Source organism: Pituophis catenifer, unplaced genomic scaffold, assembly GCF_029215685.1.
Source record: "Pituophis catenifer annectens isolate HBS135680 unplaced genomic scaffold, rPitCat1.0.hap2 SCAF_4, whole genome shotgun sequence".
NCBI classification, from domain to species: Eukaryota; Metazoa; Chordata; class Lepidosauria; order Squamata; family Colubridae; genus Pituophis; species Pituophis catenifer.
This window is the reverse complement of record NW_027256884.1, coordinates 77,097,880-77,111,027: the sequence shown is the minus strand read 5'-3', so window position 1 is coordinate 77,111,027 and position 13,148 is coordinate 77,097,880. Positions and strand designations below refer to the sequence as shown.

The following is a 13,148-nucleotide window of genomic DNA, read 5'->3' as shown; positions in this document are numbered from 1 at the left end:
CTCTGGCATACGTGCCATAGGTTCACCATCACAGCTTTAGTCCTTTTTGCTCCCAAGTTCAACTGAAGTTGGCTGCAGTTGTAAATAACGTCAAAATTCAGTGCAAAAGGAACAACAATTGGCATTTTTCTTAAAATGTATATCTAGTTTTGAGAAATATTTTTGATCAATTCTGCGGATATAAAATACTATTTCTTACTCATGTATTCAAATATATCTGTAGTATGCAAGTAAGGTTTGTCAATTTTAATTATAGTTTGCCTAGTTTTTACTTTTAAACAAGTTTTTCTGTTCTTAATTTAGGCTATTTTAGTTGTCTCTGGTGGAGTTGGTACAGTAACTCAAGAAGAAGACAATATATTTTCTGAAGAAAATTCATTGTAAGTAGTGGTGCATGAAAATGCATTCTTCAAAAATCTAATCTTAATTAGATTCAGATAAATAATTTTTTGAGTGGGAAATATATACATACATACATACATACATACATACATACATACATACATATACAGTTGCAAGAAAAAGTATGTGAACCCCTTGGGATTATGTGGAGTTTTGCATGAATTGGTCATAAAATGTGCTCTGAACTTCATCTAAGTCACAACAATAGAAAAACAGAGTCTGCTTAAAATAATACACGAACATTAGATGTTGCCATGGTTTAATTGAACATAACGTAAACATTCACAGTGCAGGGAGGAAAAAGTATGTGAACCTTTGGACTTAATAACTGGTTGACCCTCCTTTGGCAGCAATAATCTCAACCAAATGTTTCCTGTAGTTGCAGATCAGACCTGCACAACCATCTGGTGTAATTTTGGACCACTCCTCTTCACAAAACTGTTTCAGTGTAGCAATATTCTTGGGATGTCTGGTGTGAATCGCTCTCCTAAGGTCATGCCACAGCATTTCAATCGGGTTGAGGTCAGGACTCTGACTGGGCCACTCCAGAAGGCATATTCTGTGCTGTTGAAGCCATTTTTTGTTGAATTACTTGTATGCTTTGGGTCATTGTCCTGTTGCATCACCCATCCTCTGCGGAGCTTTAGTTGGCGGACAGATGGTCGTACGTTTTCCTGCAAAATGTCTTGATAAACTCTGGAATTCATTTTCCCATCAATGACAACAATCCGTCCAGGCCCTGAGGCAGCAAAGCAGCCCCAAACCATGATGTTCCCTCTGCCATGTTTTACAGTGGGGATGAGGTTTTGATGTTGGTGTGCTGTGCCTTTTTTTCTCCACACATAGTGTTATGTGTTCTTCCCAAACAACTCAATTTTGGTTTCATCTGTCCACAGTATATTTTGCCAGTAGTGCTGTGGAACATCCAGGTGCTCTTTTGCAAACGGCAAACGTGCTGCAATATTTTTTTGGGACAGCAATGGCTTCCTCCGTGGTGTCCTCCCATGTACTCCATTCTTTTTTAATGTTTTCCTTATTGTAGATGTGTCAACAAAAATGTTAGCATGTGCCAGAGATTTCTGTAGGTCTTTAGCTGACACTCTAGGATTCTTCTTTACCTCATGAAGCATTCTGCGCTGTGCTCTTGCAGTCATTTTTACAGGACGACCACGCCTAGGGAGAGTAGCAACAGTGCTAAACTTTCTCCATTTGTAGACAGTCTGTCTTACCGTGGACACATGAACATCAAGGCTTTTGGAGATACTTTTGTAACCCTTTCCAGCTTCATGAAGGTCAACAATTCTTGATCGTAGGTCTTCTGAGAGCTCTTTTCTGTGAGGCATGGTTCACATCAGACAGTGCTTCTTGACACCAGTAAACCCAAAACAGGTGTGTGTTTTTAAAGGGCAGGACAGCTGTCAGCAACACATCCAATATCATCAAACTGATTGGAGTCAAGGTTGGCTCACTCCTGGCTCCAATTAGCTCTTGGAGAAGTCATTAGGCTAGGGGCTCACATACTATTTCCTCCCTGCACTGTGAATGTTTACATGTTATGTTCAATTAAACCATGGCAACATCTAATGTTTGTGTAGTATTATTTTAAGCAGACTGTGTTTTTCTATTGTTGTGACTTAGATGAAATTCAGAGCACATTTTATGACCAATTCATGCACAACTCCACGTAATCCAAGGGGTTCGCATACTTTTTCTTGCAACTGTATATGTATATTTCTCTTTAGGCAGGTTCTACCTACGTAAACCAAGATATTATGCAGCCCTAGTTCAGTGAAATAACAATTCACTAGTTTCTGGGCTTTTTTTCTTCTGGCAGCCAGCAGACCCTTTGCTGCCCATTGGGAGACTAAGATAGATCTATTTCGGCCTTATTATTTCACTGAACTAGGGCTGCATAATATCTTGGTTTACATAGGTAAAACCTGGCTAAAGAGAAATACACATAAAACCTACGAAAAAGAAAGAAAAACAAATATTGTACCTTTACAGGGAGGATACATGAGATGAGGGTGTGGCTAACTGATGAGGCCTTATAAGGCCGAAATAGATCTATCTTAGTCTCCCAATGGGCAGCAAAGGGTCTGCTGGCTGCCAGAAGAAAAAAAGCCCAGAAACTAGTGAATTATGATTTCACTGAACTAGGGCTGCATAATATCTTGGTTTACGTAGGTAGAACCTGCCTAAAGAGAAATACACATAAAACGTACGAAAAAGAAACACACACACACACACACACACATATATATATGCAAGTAATGGCGTATTCGGGTCTTTTCCCATGAAAGATTGAGAGTATCTTAGCGATGTTTTGACGAGGTCCCAAGATACTCTCAATCTTACACGGGAAAAGACCTGAACACGCCAAGACTTGCATACCTCTACCCGTGAAAATCTATGAAAACACACACACACACACACACACACACACACACACACATGTTCATAATCTGTCTTTAAAGCATCTAAAACATACAGTGCCCTACCCAATGTAAGACATACATTTTATGTGTCATTTCCCTTTGACAGTGAAAAGCTCTTTGATTTGCAAAAGCTTCCCTCAAAAGGAAAAGATATAAGGCAGCTTTTGCTGATATTCTGCTTCCTTTTGGAAACTGTTTAGAAATAGAATAGAGAATAATGAATGAGGGAGAGGAGTTCAACAAAATATTGCTTCCTTTTCTATTTTGCTAAGGGAAATTTATGCTGGATCAAACAGGTCTTCACTGTTGGAGAGGCACTAGAATATACAATCAAATAATTATTTCTTAATTCTCTTTGTACCTTGAGGAAAATCTTTAGACTATATAAAACTCAACTCTGTCAGCATCCCACAGAAATATTGTGAAAAAATCCTGATTAATCTCTGCTCTAGTAAATTTGTAAAAGAACCTGCAAAAAGGGTTTCATTCCACCATTGAAATGGAAAGATGCATTTGTCTTTTCTAGTTAGTGCTCATAATGTACCGTATTTTTAGGACTATAAAACACACTTCCGCCCCCTCAAAAAAAAAAAGTGGGTGGAAATGTTAGTGCGTCTTATAGATGGAATACAGCCCTGGTTTTGTCCTCCTGAACCGCCTACCGCTTGTCCCGTTTTTGCCAAAAACAGGCCCATTTTTCGCAAAAACGGGATGCGCAGAGGGTTTGGGAGGCCTGCAGAGTGCTCCTGGAGGCTGCTGAGGGCAAAAACGGGACATGTGTGGGGTTCTGGAGGCCAAAAAGGGCCTGTTTTTCGCACAAACTGGCCCATTTTTTGCAAAAATAGCATGCATAGAGGGTTTGGGAGGCCTGCAGTGTGTTCCTGGGGGCTCGGGAAGGCAAAAACCGGACGCATGGAAGGCCAAAAACTATTTTTTTCTTGTTTTCCTGTTCGAAATCTAGGTACGTCAGATATTCCGGCGCGTCTTGTAGTCCGAAAAATATGGTAATTGTACATTGGAATTAAGATTAGTTAGCAACTAGTATAATAAACTATTGGCCTATTTTCATTTTGTCATACTGAGAATTCTCATTGTAGTGGTCTGATTGAACAATTTAACTATAAACTATTTAGACACACAATGGTTTACAGTGCATTATTTTTTACATGGGTTTTTTTTCTCAACAGAAGTTTTATGAATCCACATGAGCCTTTTAGAATCCCAGATGATCTTCATGAACAAGTTATGATATTTGAAGCGTTGTATAATACTGCTTCATCTAACAACAGTTATCAGACAATTTTGGACAATTACCCAGATCCAACTTGTGAAAGCTTATATGAGTATGTTCTTATTTTAGCTTTTTAGTGAGTGCTACTTATTAGATTGGATTAAGTGTTTGATTGAATTACAATTGTTATTTTGTTACAAGCTAACCCATTTGTATTTTTGCTAAATTTATGAAGAGACATTCTTTTCTAAATCTTCTATTGAAGCCTCCCAAGGATCTGTTTCAAATGTGCCTTACTTTCTTTTTTTAAAGCAAAGCAATGGATTGCTATGTGACTGAACAAAGTTAGCTTTTAAGATCATTTGTTACTGGGAATCCTTTGGAACATTTTATTTCTTGTATGCTGCCTTTGTGAGATGGTTCTTTATCCTTTATGTCAATCCAGTTACTGTTTCCATTTTCCTTTATGTCAATCCAGTTACTGTTTATATTAACTTATTTTTTGTTGGAAATTTAGAATAGAATAGAGAATAGAGAATAGAATAGAATAGAATAGAATAGAATAGAATAGAATAGAATAGAATAGAATAGAATAGAATAGAATAGAATAGAATAGAATAGAATAGAATAGAATTCTTTATTGGCCAAATGTGATTGGACACACAGGGAATTTGTCTTTCTTGTATATGCTCTCAATGTACATGAGAATAAAATACATCATCAAGAATAAAATGATACAACACTTAGTGATAGTCAAGGTTACTAATAAGCTATCAAATCATATCAAAACAATATAAATTGAGAGATATAAGCGAGATGGTTATAGTAATAAGTGGGAAGAGATATATACTAGTAAGGAAGAGAAGATTAATAGTAATACAGTATTAGTAAATTATTTGACAGTGTTGTGGGAATTAGTTGTTAAGCAGAGTTATGGCATTTGGGAAAAAACTGTCCTTGTGTCTAGTTGTTCTGGTGTGCAGTGCCCTATAGCGTCGTTTTGAGAGTAGAAGTTGAAACAGTTTATGTCCAGGATGTGAGGGGTCTGTAGATATTTTCACAGCCCTCTTTTTGACACATGCAGTATGCAGATCATCAATAAAAGGCACGTTGGTAGCAATTGTTTTTTAATTGCCAGTAAAGTATTTATCCCAACTATGTCCACCTGTTATAGCTTGGCACCAATATATGAAAGTATCTGATGCTCCCTATACCAGGATTTAATACAAAGTTTGTTAATTGCCTTACGTTGCAAATTGTCTTTATAGAACAAGTAGCATTGTATTGGGTTCAAACATTGAGCTTTGTTTACAGTTCTCTTTTGACCACGTTTGTACTAGCAATATGGAAAGGGAAGCGGGGCAGTCCCAGAAGACTACTTCCTTGAAATCTCTGCATGTTTGTTTAATACTTGAACTGAGCCATTCCTTTATAACACTTCCTTTCAAATGTGTGGGTATTTCAGGATGCATTCAGACAATGCTACAATATGAAGAAAACTGTCCAACTTCTCCCCCGGCATGTGATATTTGGAAAGCCCTGTAGTGTTTAATACAAAATGACATAAAGTCTATTTTCTAATTTGTAGATATTTTTATATTTCAAACTGGAATTCTTAAGATTTCCATGCTGTGTTACTCTTGTAACAATGAGCATTTAAAAAGTAAACCAGTAACAAACAGATGACTATGGCTGCATCATTCCTATAGCAAATACTTTTTTTTTTTTTTTGCTTCCATCTATTTGAATAATATGCAATATTTCTGAATGCAGCTTCTTTGGAATATAATTGTCAATTGTTCTAGACACTTTTGAGCAATCTAATTGCATATATATAGATTATGAATGCTTATTTTGATATTAAAATTATATTTTGATTACTTTCACAGCTATTTTTCTCAAATCTTGGAAGAACATGGTCCCATGGAAATTGATAATCCACTATTAGTTGGGGAATATGAAGATTTCCCCACAGACACTCGTAGGATAGTGGAGAATGCTGGTGGTCTAAAATCTTTTCTTCTGGGATCTCTACGTTTTGTTATGGTAGATGATCTTATTGGATTGATGAAACACGCAATTATGCTGCAGGAAAATACAGAAATCATTGAAATTGATGAAAACAATTACTCAGAGAGCCTGTACTGTCAAGAAAACAATTTCCATAGCAGTTCCAGTTTAAATCCAACTGCTAAGGAATTTAAGCCTGTCTCTTTTATTAATAAGCCTTATATTTCAACATCTACAAATAATTTAGAATATGTGACTGCTAGCCATTCCTCATTTAGTCCTTTTGCTTCCTCATATTCCTTTTCTAGTCAGACAACTGACACTGCACCAGTGGCAAGTGTATCTTTGTCTCCAACTGTATCTGACGATCATACAATATTTCTGAATGAAATTCATTCAGAATATGTAAATGAGAGACTATCTCCAGTTTTTACTCAAGTGCCATTTATGCCAGATATTTCTGAGCAAACCAGTTATATATATGCAGATTATAATGCTTATTTTGATACTGATTCAGAAGCAATACATAGCAAGGGTACTGCTGATAAATTTACCACAGTTGATCAAGTACATACATTTCAGAACAATCCTTGCATAGCAGTGAAATCGGACATTCACACTTGCAAAGATAATCTTGACCAGATTGAGGACCATTGTTGTAATGATACTGAATGCAGTTCTGTTACCAAAATGAAAACAGAGAATAAATCAGCAAGAAACAATCCCCGTTCAAGGATGATTGCTATACAGGTGAGAAAAATACATTATGTTGTGCATATTAATTAACTAATATTTTCTTCCTCTTGCCAAACCCTTCTAGAATGGTTGTAGTGTGACAGAAACAACACATGGAACATTTTATTTGTTCTGGGTTTCAGACAAAACAGAATCTGTAAGGATCGGTTTGCACGTTATACTGATAGACATTGGTTTGATTTTGATGCATCTCAAATGTACCGGCTAATTGCATATGCCTAATTACTGAAAAATCAAATGCCGCTCAAGTAATGGATTTTTTGTATTTTGGTATACACAAGCTGTGTGATTCTGCTTCAAATGCTCTTTGGAAGCGATGAATCAGATCTCAGTGGTGGTAGGCCAGAATACAAGGAGATTTTTTTAAAAAGATTATTTGCCTCACCCATATTTGGTTTGCTCCCCTGCTGGTATACATTTTCTTACAGAGAACATAGGCTTCAAATCAAATGAAAGTTTCCATTCTCATTTCATATGCTAAAATGCTGCCAACCCCATCTCCCATTTCAACATTCTTCTAGGAAGAGCCTATATTTTTAGCCTAGCAGGAAGCATAAAAAAAAAAAAATTACCTACCGTATTTTTTGGAGTATAAGACGCACCTTTTTCTCCCAAAAAAGAGGGTGAAAATCTGGGTGCGTCTTATACTCTGAATGTAGCCCCGCCCAACTTCTCAATGGAAGTTTCAGAGGCTGAAAAAAGCATCAGAAATGAAGCTTCAGAAAAGAAGCCCCCAAACAGAGCTTCAGAGGCTTTTTTTCTGAAGTTCTGTTTCGGAGGATTTCAGAGGCAGGAAAGAAAGTTTTTTCTGAAACAGAGTTCCAGAAGTTTCAGAGGCAGAAAAAAAATCAAAAAAAAAAAAAAAAAAAAACAAGGCACAGAGCTCACAACCAAGGAAACTATTGCTAAAATTCATCTCTGGGAACAGCTGATTGGAGGTATTCTGGGAGGCAGATCCACCTGCCAATCAGCTTTTTTCTTATTTTCCTTCCCAAAAGCTAAGGTGCGCCTTATATTCCGGTGCATTTTATACTCTGAAAAATACGGTAGCTACAGCCCTGTACCTTCATAGTCCAAAGATCTGGTCATTGTCAAAGTAGAATAAAAATATAAGCTTCTTTGATGCTTTGGGGTTCTTGTTGACGTCTCTTCTGCTCAGTATTATAATCAAAATGCACCAAAAGCAATAAACATATTTTGTGCTTAGAACAACAGCTACATCTTGGAAGTTCAATCTGACAGTTCTCAGTTGCTTGGAATTTCTTAGTTTGACTTGGGAAAAAATTGGGGGTTGTTCCAGGATGAATAGGAAAAGCTTATATTGCCTTTCCTCTTCTTCCTCCCCCTTTACCACATGGAATCTATGCTCCTACAACCAGTCCTGCACCTGATTTTCCTTAAGTATCTTAGCCATGGTGAGCACATTTGAATTCAGTCAGGGTTTACCAACTCAGCCCATCCCTCCAACTATCTTTGTAATATCTCCAATATCTGGTGATGGTGCATTTTCCCCATTGTTTCCTACTTTTGAGAATGAGGACTACTTGTAAAGCCAAGTAACATCTTTCTGCATTATTATCTTTCAGTAATTTATCAACTCCTTCTTTTTCTTTGTAAATATCAGAACTATTCTCTTTGTCATATAGTTGCTTATCTTTATGCTGTCTGTCATACTTTAAGAGTTCTGAATATGTTCCGTACTGAAGATTATAATAAATATATATATGCTCTGTTGAAAGTATTTTTGGGCCTTTACATTGCAGGTGGATCAAGAACTAACAGATGCTGGAGTTAATACTTTACCTCTTCATCCTTATGAAAGCCAACAAGTAAGTAAACTATCAGATATAGAAAGAGTGTCCAGCAAGGTTGAGTTATTGGTAATCCTTGTCTTATGACCAGTTGTTTAACAACCATTTGAAGTTAACAATGACCTCAGAAATCATTACTGGCTGTTGTAAAACGTTGAGCCGTGGTGGTGCAGTGGTTAGAATGCAGTACTGCAGTTACTTCTGCTGCCTGCAGGCTGCCTGCAATTTGGCAGTTCAAATATCATCAGGCTCAAGGTTGACTCAGCCTTTCATTCTTCCAAGGTTGGTAAAATGAGGATCAAGATTGTTGAGGGCAATATGTTGACGCTGTAAACCGCTTAGAGAGGGTTGTAAAGCGCTGTGAAGCAGTATATACTGTATTTTTCAGAGTATAAAATGCACCTTTTTCCCCCCTAAAAGAGGGTGAAAATTTAGGTGTGTCTTATACACCGAATGTAGCCCCGCCCACCCACTGGCCCCCACCCTTTGGCCTCTGCCTCGCAGCAGTTAGCTCCTTGCAAGCAAATAGCAAGAAAAAACAGCTCCTTTCATCTTCAGCACAGCCTAATTAGCACAAGTTGATTGGATCAGCCTCCCGACTCTCAGCTGATTTGCTCTCAGCTGTTTTGCGCAGGGCTCTGCTGCTTGCTGCAAAGAGGTAAATTGCTGGAGCAGATTTTTTCCCCCTTCTGCTAATCAAGCTATGCTGAAAACGAAAATGAAAGTAAAGCAGGCTGTTTGCTGTTTGCTGCAACAAGGCAAAATTGCTCAGAGGCAGAGGGAGATTTCTTTTTTCTTCTTTTCCTCACCAAAAAAGGTAGGTGCGTCTTATACTCCGGTGCGTCTTATACTCCGAAAAATATGGTAAGTCTAAGTGCTTTTGCTCCTGCTATACTCCCCCTTCCATGGAGTCATATAATCACAATCTGGGTGCTTGGCAACCTGTTGGCACACCCGGGTTTCCCAGTGCCCTACGATGATGTGATTGACATTTGCAATGTTCTCTTCTGGGTTCCCTAGAAAATTAATGGAGGCAGCAGAGAGGATTCCCTATTGTCTCTGAAGGGTGGCTGAAAAAGCTACTTGCCAAGGGATGCTGAATTCCTTCGGAAGGGTGGAGAAATGGAGCTCAGATCATAATACTGTAATTCAATCTTCATATCAGGAGTTCTCTTCTGCATGCAGGAAACTGACATCCTCCTGTGGAGTTCAGAAACGAGTGCCAGGATTGCAGTAATTGAGCCAAGCAGTCATATGGACAGTTATATGGAAGTCCCTCTTAATGACTGCTTCACTCAACAATCATGATTCTGAGCTCAATTGTTGTTATAAGTTACCATAGTTTCTATTGAAACTACTGTAATAATAAAGAAAATGTTGCTTTTAAAACTTCCTAACTGAAATTGCCAATCTTAGTACATTTATTTGGTTGACTTCAGATTTAGAGAAATATGTGTAATATGTAAGATCACATTAATTGCTGGCCTGCTATTTAAATTCCTGTTTTATCTTAGGAGAGGGAAATCAGATGCTTGTATCAAAAATTGTACTACTTTAACATACTCTTAGATTATCAAATTATTTTTAAATGGAAATCTGTAGATAAAAGAATATTTACTTTTTATCTATGGCAGCAATAATAATTTTAAATTAGTTATTGGTGTTTTTTATGGTTATGCAAACTGGTTAAAACATTGTAGGAATATAGGATGTAACATATTTTGCAGGGAGATATGTTACGTATGGAGAAAGAACATCATGTACTGCAAAAACAACTTAAAGAAGCAATTGAAAAGTATGAACAACTTAAATGTCGAAGTTCCAAAGAGATCAGTATTTTAGAGGAAGAGTTATCACTACTTATTGAAGGAAACAAGGTAATTATTTTTCATCATTAGCAATTATACATATAAAGGGAAGGAAAACTGGCCATCATCACAGTTGCCACTATTATTGTACCGTTATATGGCCAGCTGTATTTTGTGGCTTTTTAAATCGTTTGCTGAAAAAAAATTTGCCATTATAATTCAATGTATTTGAAATGATATTATTTTAAAGCCTTTTTCACTGCAAGATGGAAGATTATTACATTAAATTATTAATGTACATCTTAAAAGAAAAAAATGTTGCTTAATACTGTAATGAGTTGTGGTGGCGCAGTGGTTAGAATGCAGTACTGCAGGCTACCTCTGCTGATCGCCGGCTACCAGCAGTTCGATTCTCACCAGCTCAAGGTTGACTCAGTCTTTCATCCTTCTGAGGTCGTTAAAATGAGGACCTAGATTATTGGGGGCAATATGCTGACTCTGTAAAGAGTTTAGAGAGGGCTGTAAAGCATTGTGAAGCGGTATACAAGTCTAAGTGCTAATGCTGTTACTACTGTAGTTAAAGTTTCTATTATCCTGAAAATCAGATACTTAAGAGTTTTTATTTCTTTTGTTATGTAGCAAAGTGACTAAAAACAGTCACTTTGCTTGCATAGCAAAAATATATTTTCTTTTCAGATGTACTTTAATAATTTTACATATCACTTTTTTTAAAAATCCAAATAATTTCTAAACACTGTTTTTTAAAATTCAAATTTGGATATTTTGTTTTAAGAAAGCATTCTATTATGTTGTATATGGGAAAATATTGTTTGTTTTACAGCTCAGCAAGAGAGAATTGGATTGGTTTCATCAAGATGCAGAAGTCAACTTTAAAAAATGGCAGCAAGAAAAAAAAGAAAAACAAGAAGGATTAAAAGCAGGAAAAAATAAAATCAGAAAGCTAATAGAAACCAATGAAACGTACGTTTATTCTGAAAATGAAAATATGTTTAGGTGGTGAGAGGTTAGAGTTAGGATTACAGTGGACTTCAGATTTACATATTTTTGCAGATTTTAGTTTGCTTCTGAATATAGTGGTCCTTGGGTTATGATGACAATTGAGGCTAAAATTGCCATTGCTAAGTGATGTGATCATAAAGCACAACATCACATGACCACATCACTTAGTGATGGCAATTCCACCAGTTATTATTGTTAAAGGGAAGACCACTTGGATCATTAAATGAAGTCTTCTCTGGACTGAAACTTCCTGTCAGCTTCCCCATTGACTTTGCTTGTGGGAAGGTAGCAGGGAATGTCAGAAATCATGATCACATGACTTCAGCTCCCTATGATGGCTGAGGATATATTGTAAGTTCTCCTTGTTCAGCATTGTCATAAATTTGAATATTCTGTGGACGAGAGGTCATAACTCTAAGGACTACCTGTATCAAGGGGTTACACAAAAAATAAAATGGTATATATTCAATCTCAGAGAAGAACGATCCCATTCACAACCTGCCTTCAGGTTACATCATCATCATTATTATAATTAGATTTTTAGCCCTTACATGTACAAACACATGCATACATACTTTTTTGCTCAACTCAAGGCACAAACGTATCTAACACTTCTGATGCCTCCTTTTCCCACAATAACCTTGAGAGGTGAGTGACTGGCCCAGTCGTCCAGCCAATTTTTACGCATAAGGGAGGTCTAGCATTCACAATCCCCTGGTTTTTAGGCAAGCACATTAACCATTATAGTAAAATTGATTCTCAAATCACTTTAATGGTATAGTATTCTAGCTGACTAAATATTAAGGCATTTTCAAAATAATGAAAACTTGCAAAAAGCTCCTTGTTTCTTCATATTTTTATCCTAGAAATGTTAGTTGTGCTAGTAATTCTACCTGCCACTCAGTCTATAGAACAATTGGATAAGTTGTTTTATTAATATTATTAATGTTAGTATATACCGACATAGTTTATGATGTTGTCAAAAATAGGCTGAATTGTTTTCTTTTAGATATACTGATTTGTCTCTGAAAAGTGCTGGCTAACATACATAATTCATATTGTTGAATATTACTCTGTATGATTCAGTTCTGATCTGTGTATTTTCTTATATGGTTTATGGCATAATCTGGTTATCTAAAGTTGAATGTTGGCAGAAAAGGAAAAATCATGAATATTGTAATATAGTGGAGAAATATTGTATTCAATATCTATATACTATGATATTGCTTGTTTGTAAACATCTTTATGTAATAAAACAGATATATGAAAAATATTGATGAGAAGGATAAACAGTACAAAGCATATTTGGATGAATTTCTGGAGATCAGGTAGGCCTAAATTTGCTTTAATCTTTAACTCGATATTTCACAAATCATTTCATGGGTTTGGTAAATGTATACTGTCTATTAAATATTCAGAAATTAATTTCTGGAAAACACAACTGTAAGACCACAATGAAACAACTGTAATCTTGTCAAAAATTAACAGTGAAAAAGGCACTTTATAAATCAAGTTGAACATATTTGCTGTGTTTAATTAAAGTAAAATTAGTTGTTGCTACTTATAAATAACTAGACAACCTGGAACCCATTGGGTCATTCTCCTTTCCATATATAATATCGGCTTATGCTGTTTCCCCTCCCCTTACAACTCTTGGGAGAGACGTGTTGAA

The 13,148-nt window shown here is 36.4% G+C and overlaps 1 protein-coding gene across 2 annotated transcripts in view; it reads left to right on the top strand.

The window, feature by feature from the left end:
- Positions 1–13,148, top strand: part of TTC3 (tetratricopeptide repeat domain 3) — a 71,087-nt gene that overhangs the window by 40,238 nt on the left and 17,701 nt on the right. For both annotated transcript variants that reach the window (XM_070944310.1, XM_070944309.1), the window contains 7 exons: positions 304–380; positions 4,028–4,183; positions 5,961–6,831; positions 8,601–8,666; positions 10,376–10,525; positions 11,298–11,437; positions 12,736–12,804. In XM_070944310.1, coding sequence (XP_070800411.1) covers positions 304–380; positions 4,028–4,183; positions 5,961–6,831; positions 8,601–8,666; positions 10,376–10,525; positions 11,298–11,437; positions 12,736–12,804 — 1,529 coding nt within the window. The remainder of the gene's footprint in view (positions 1–303; positions 381–4,027; positions 4,184–5,960; positions 6,832–8,600; positions 8,667–10,375; positions 10,526–11,297; positions 11,438–12,735; positions 12,805–13,148) is intronic.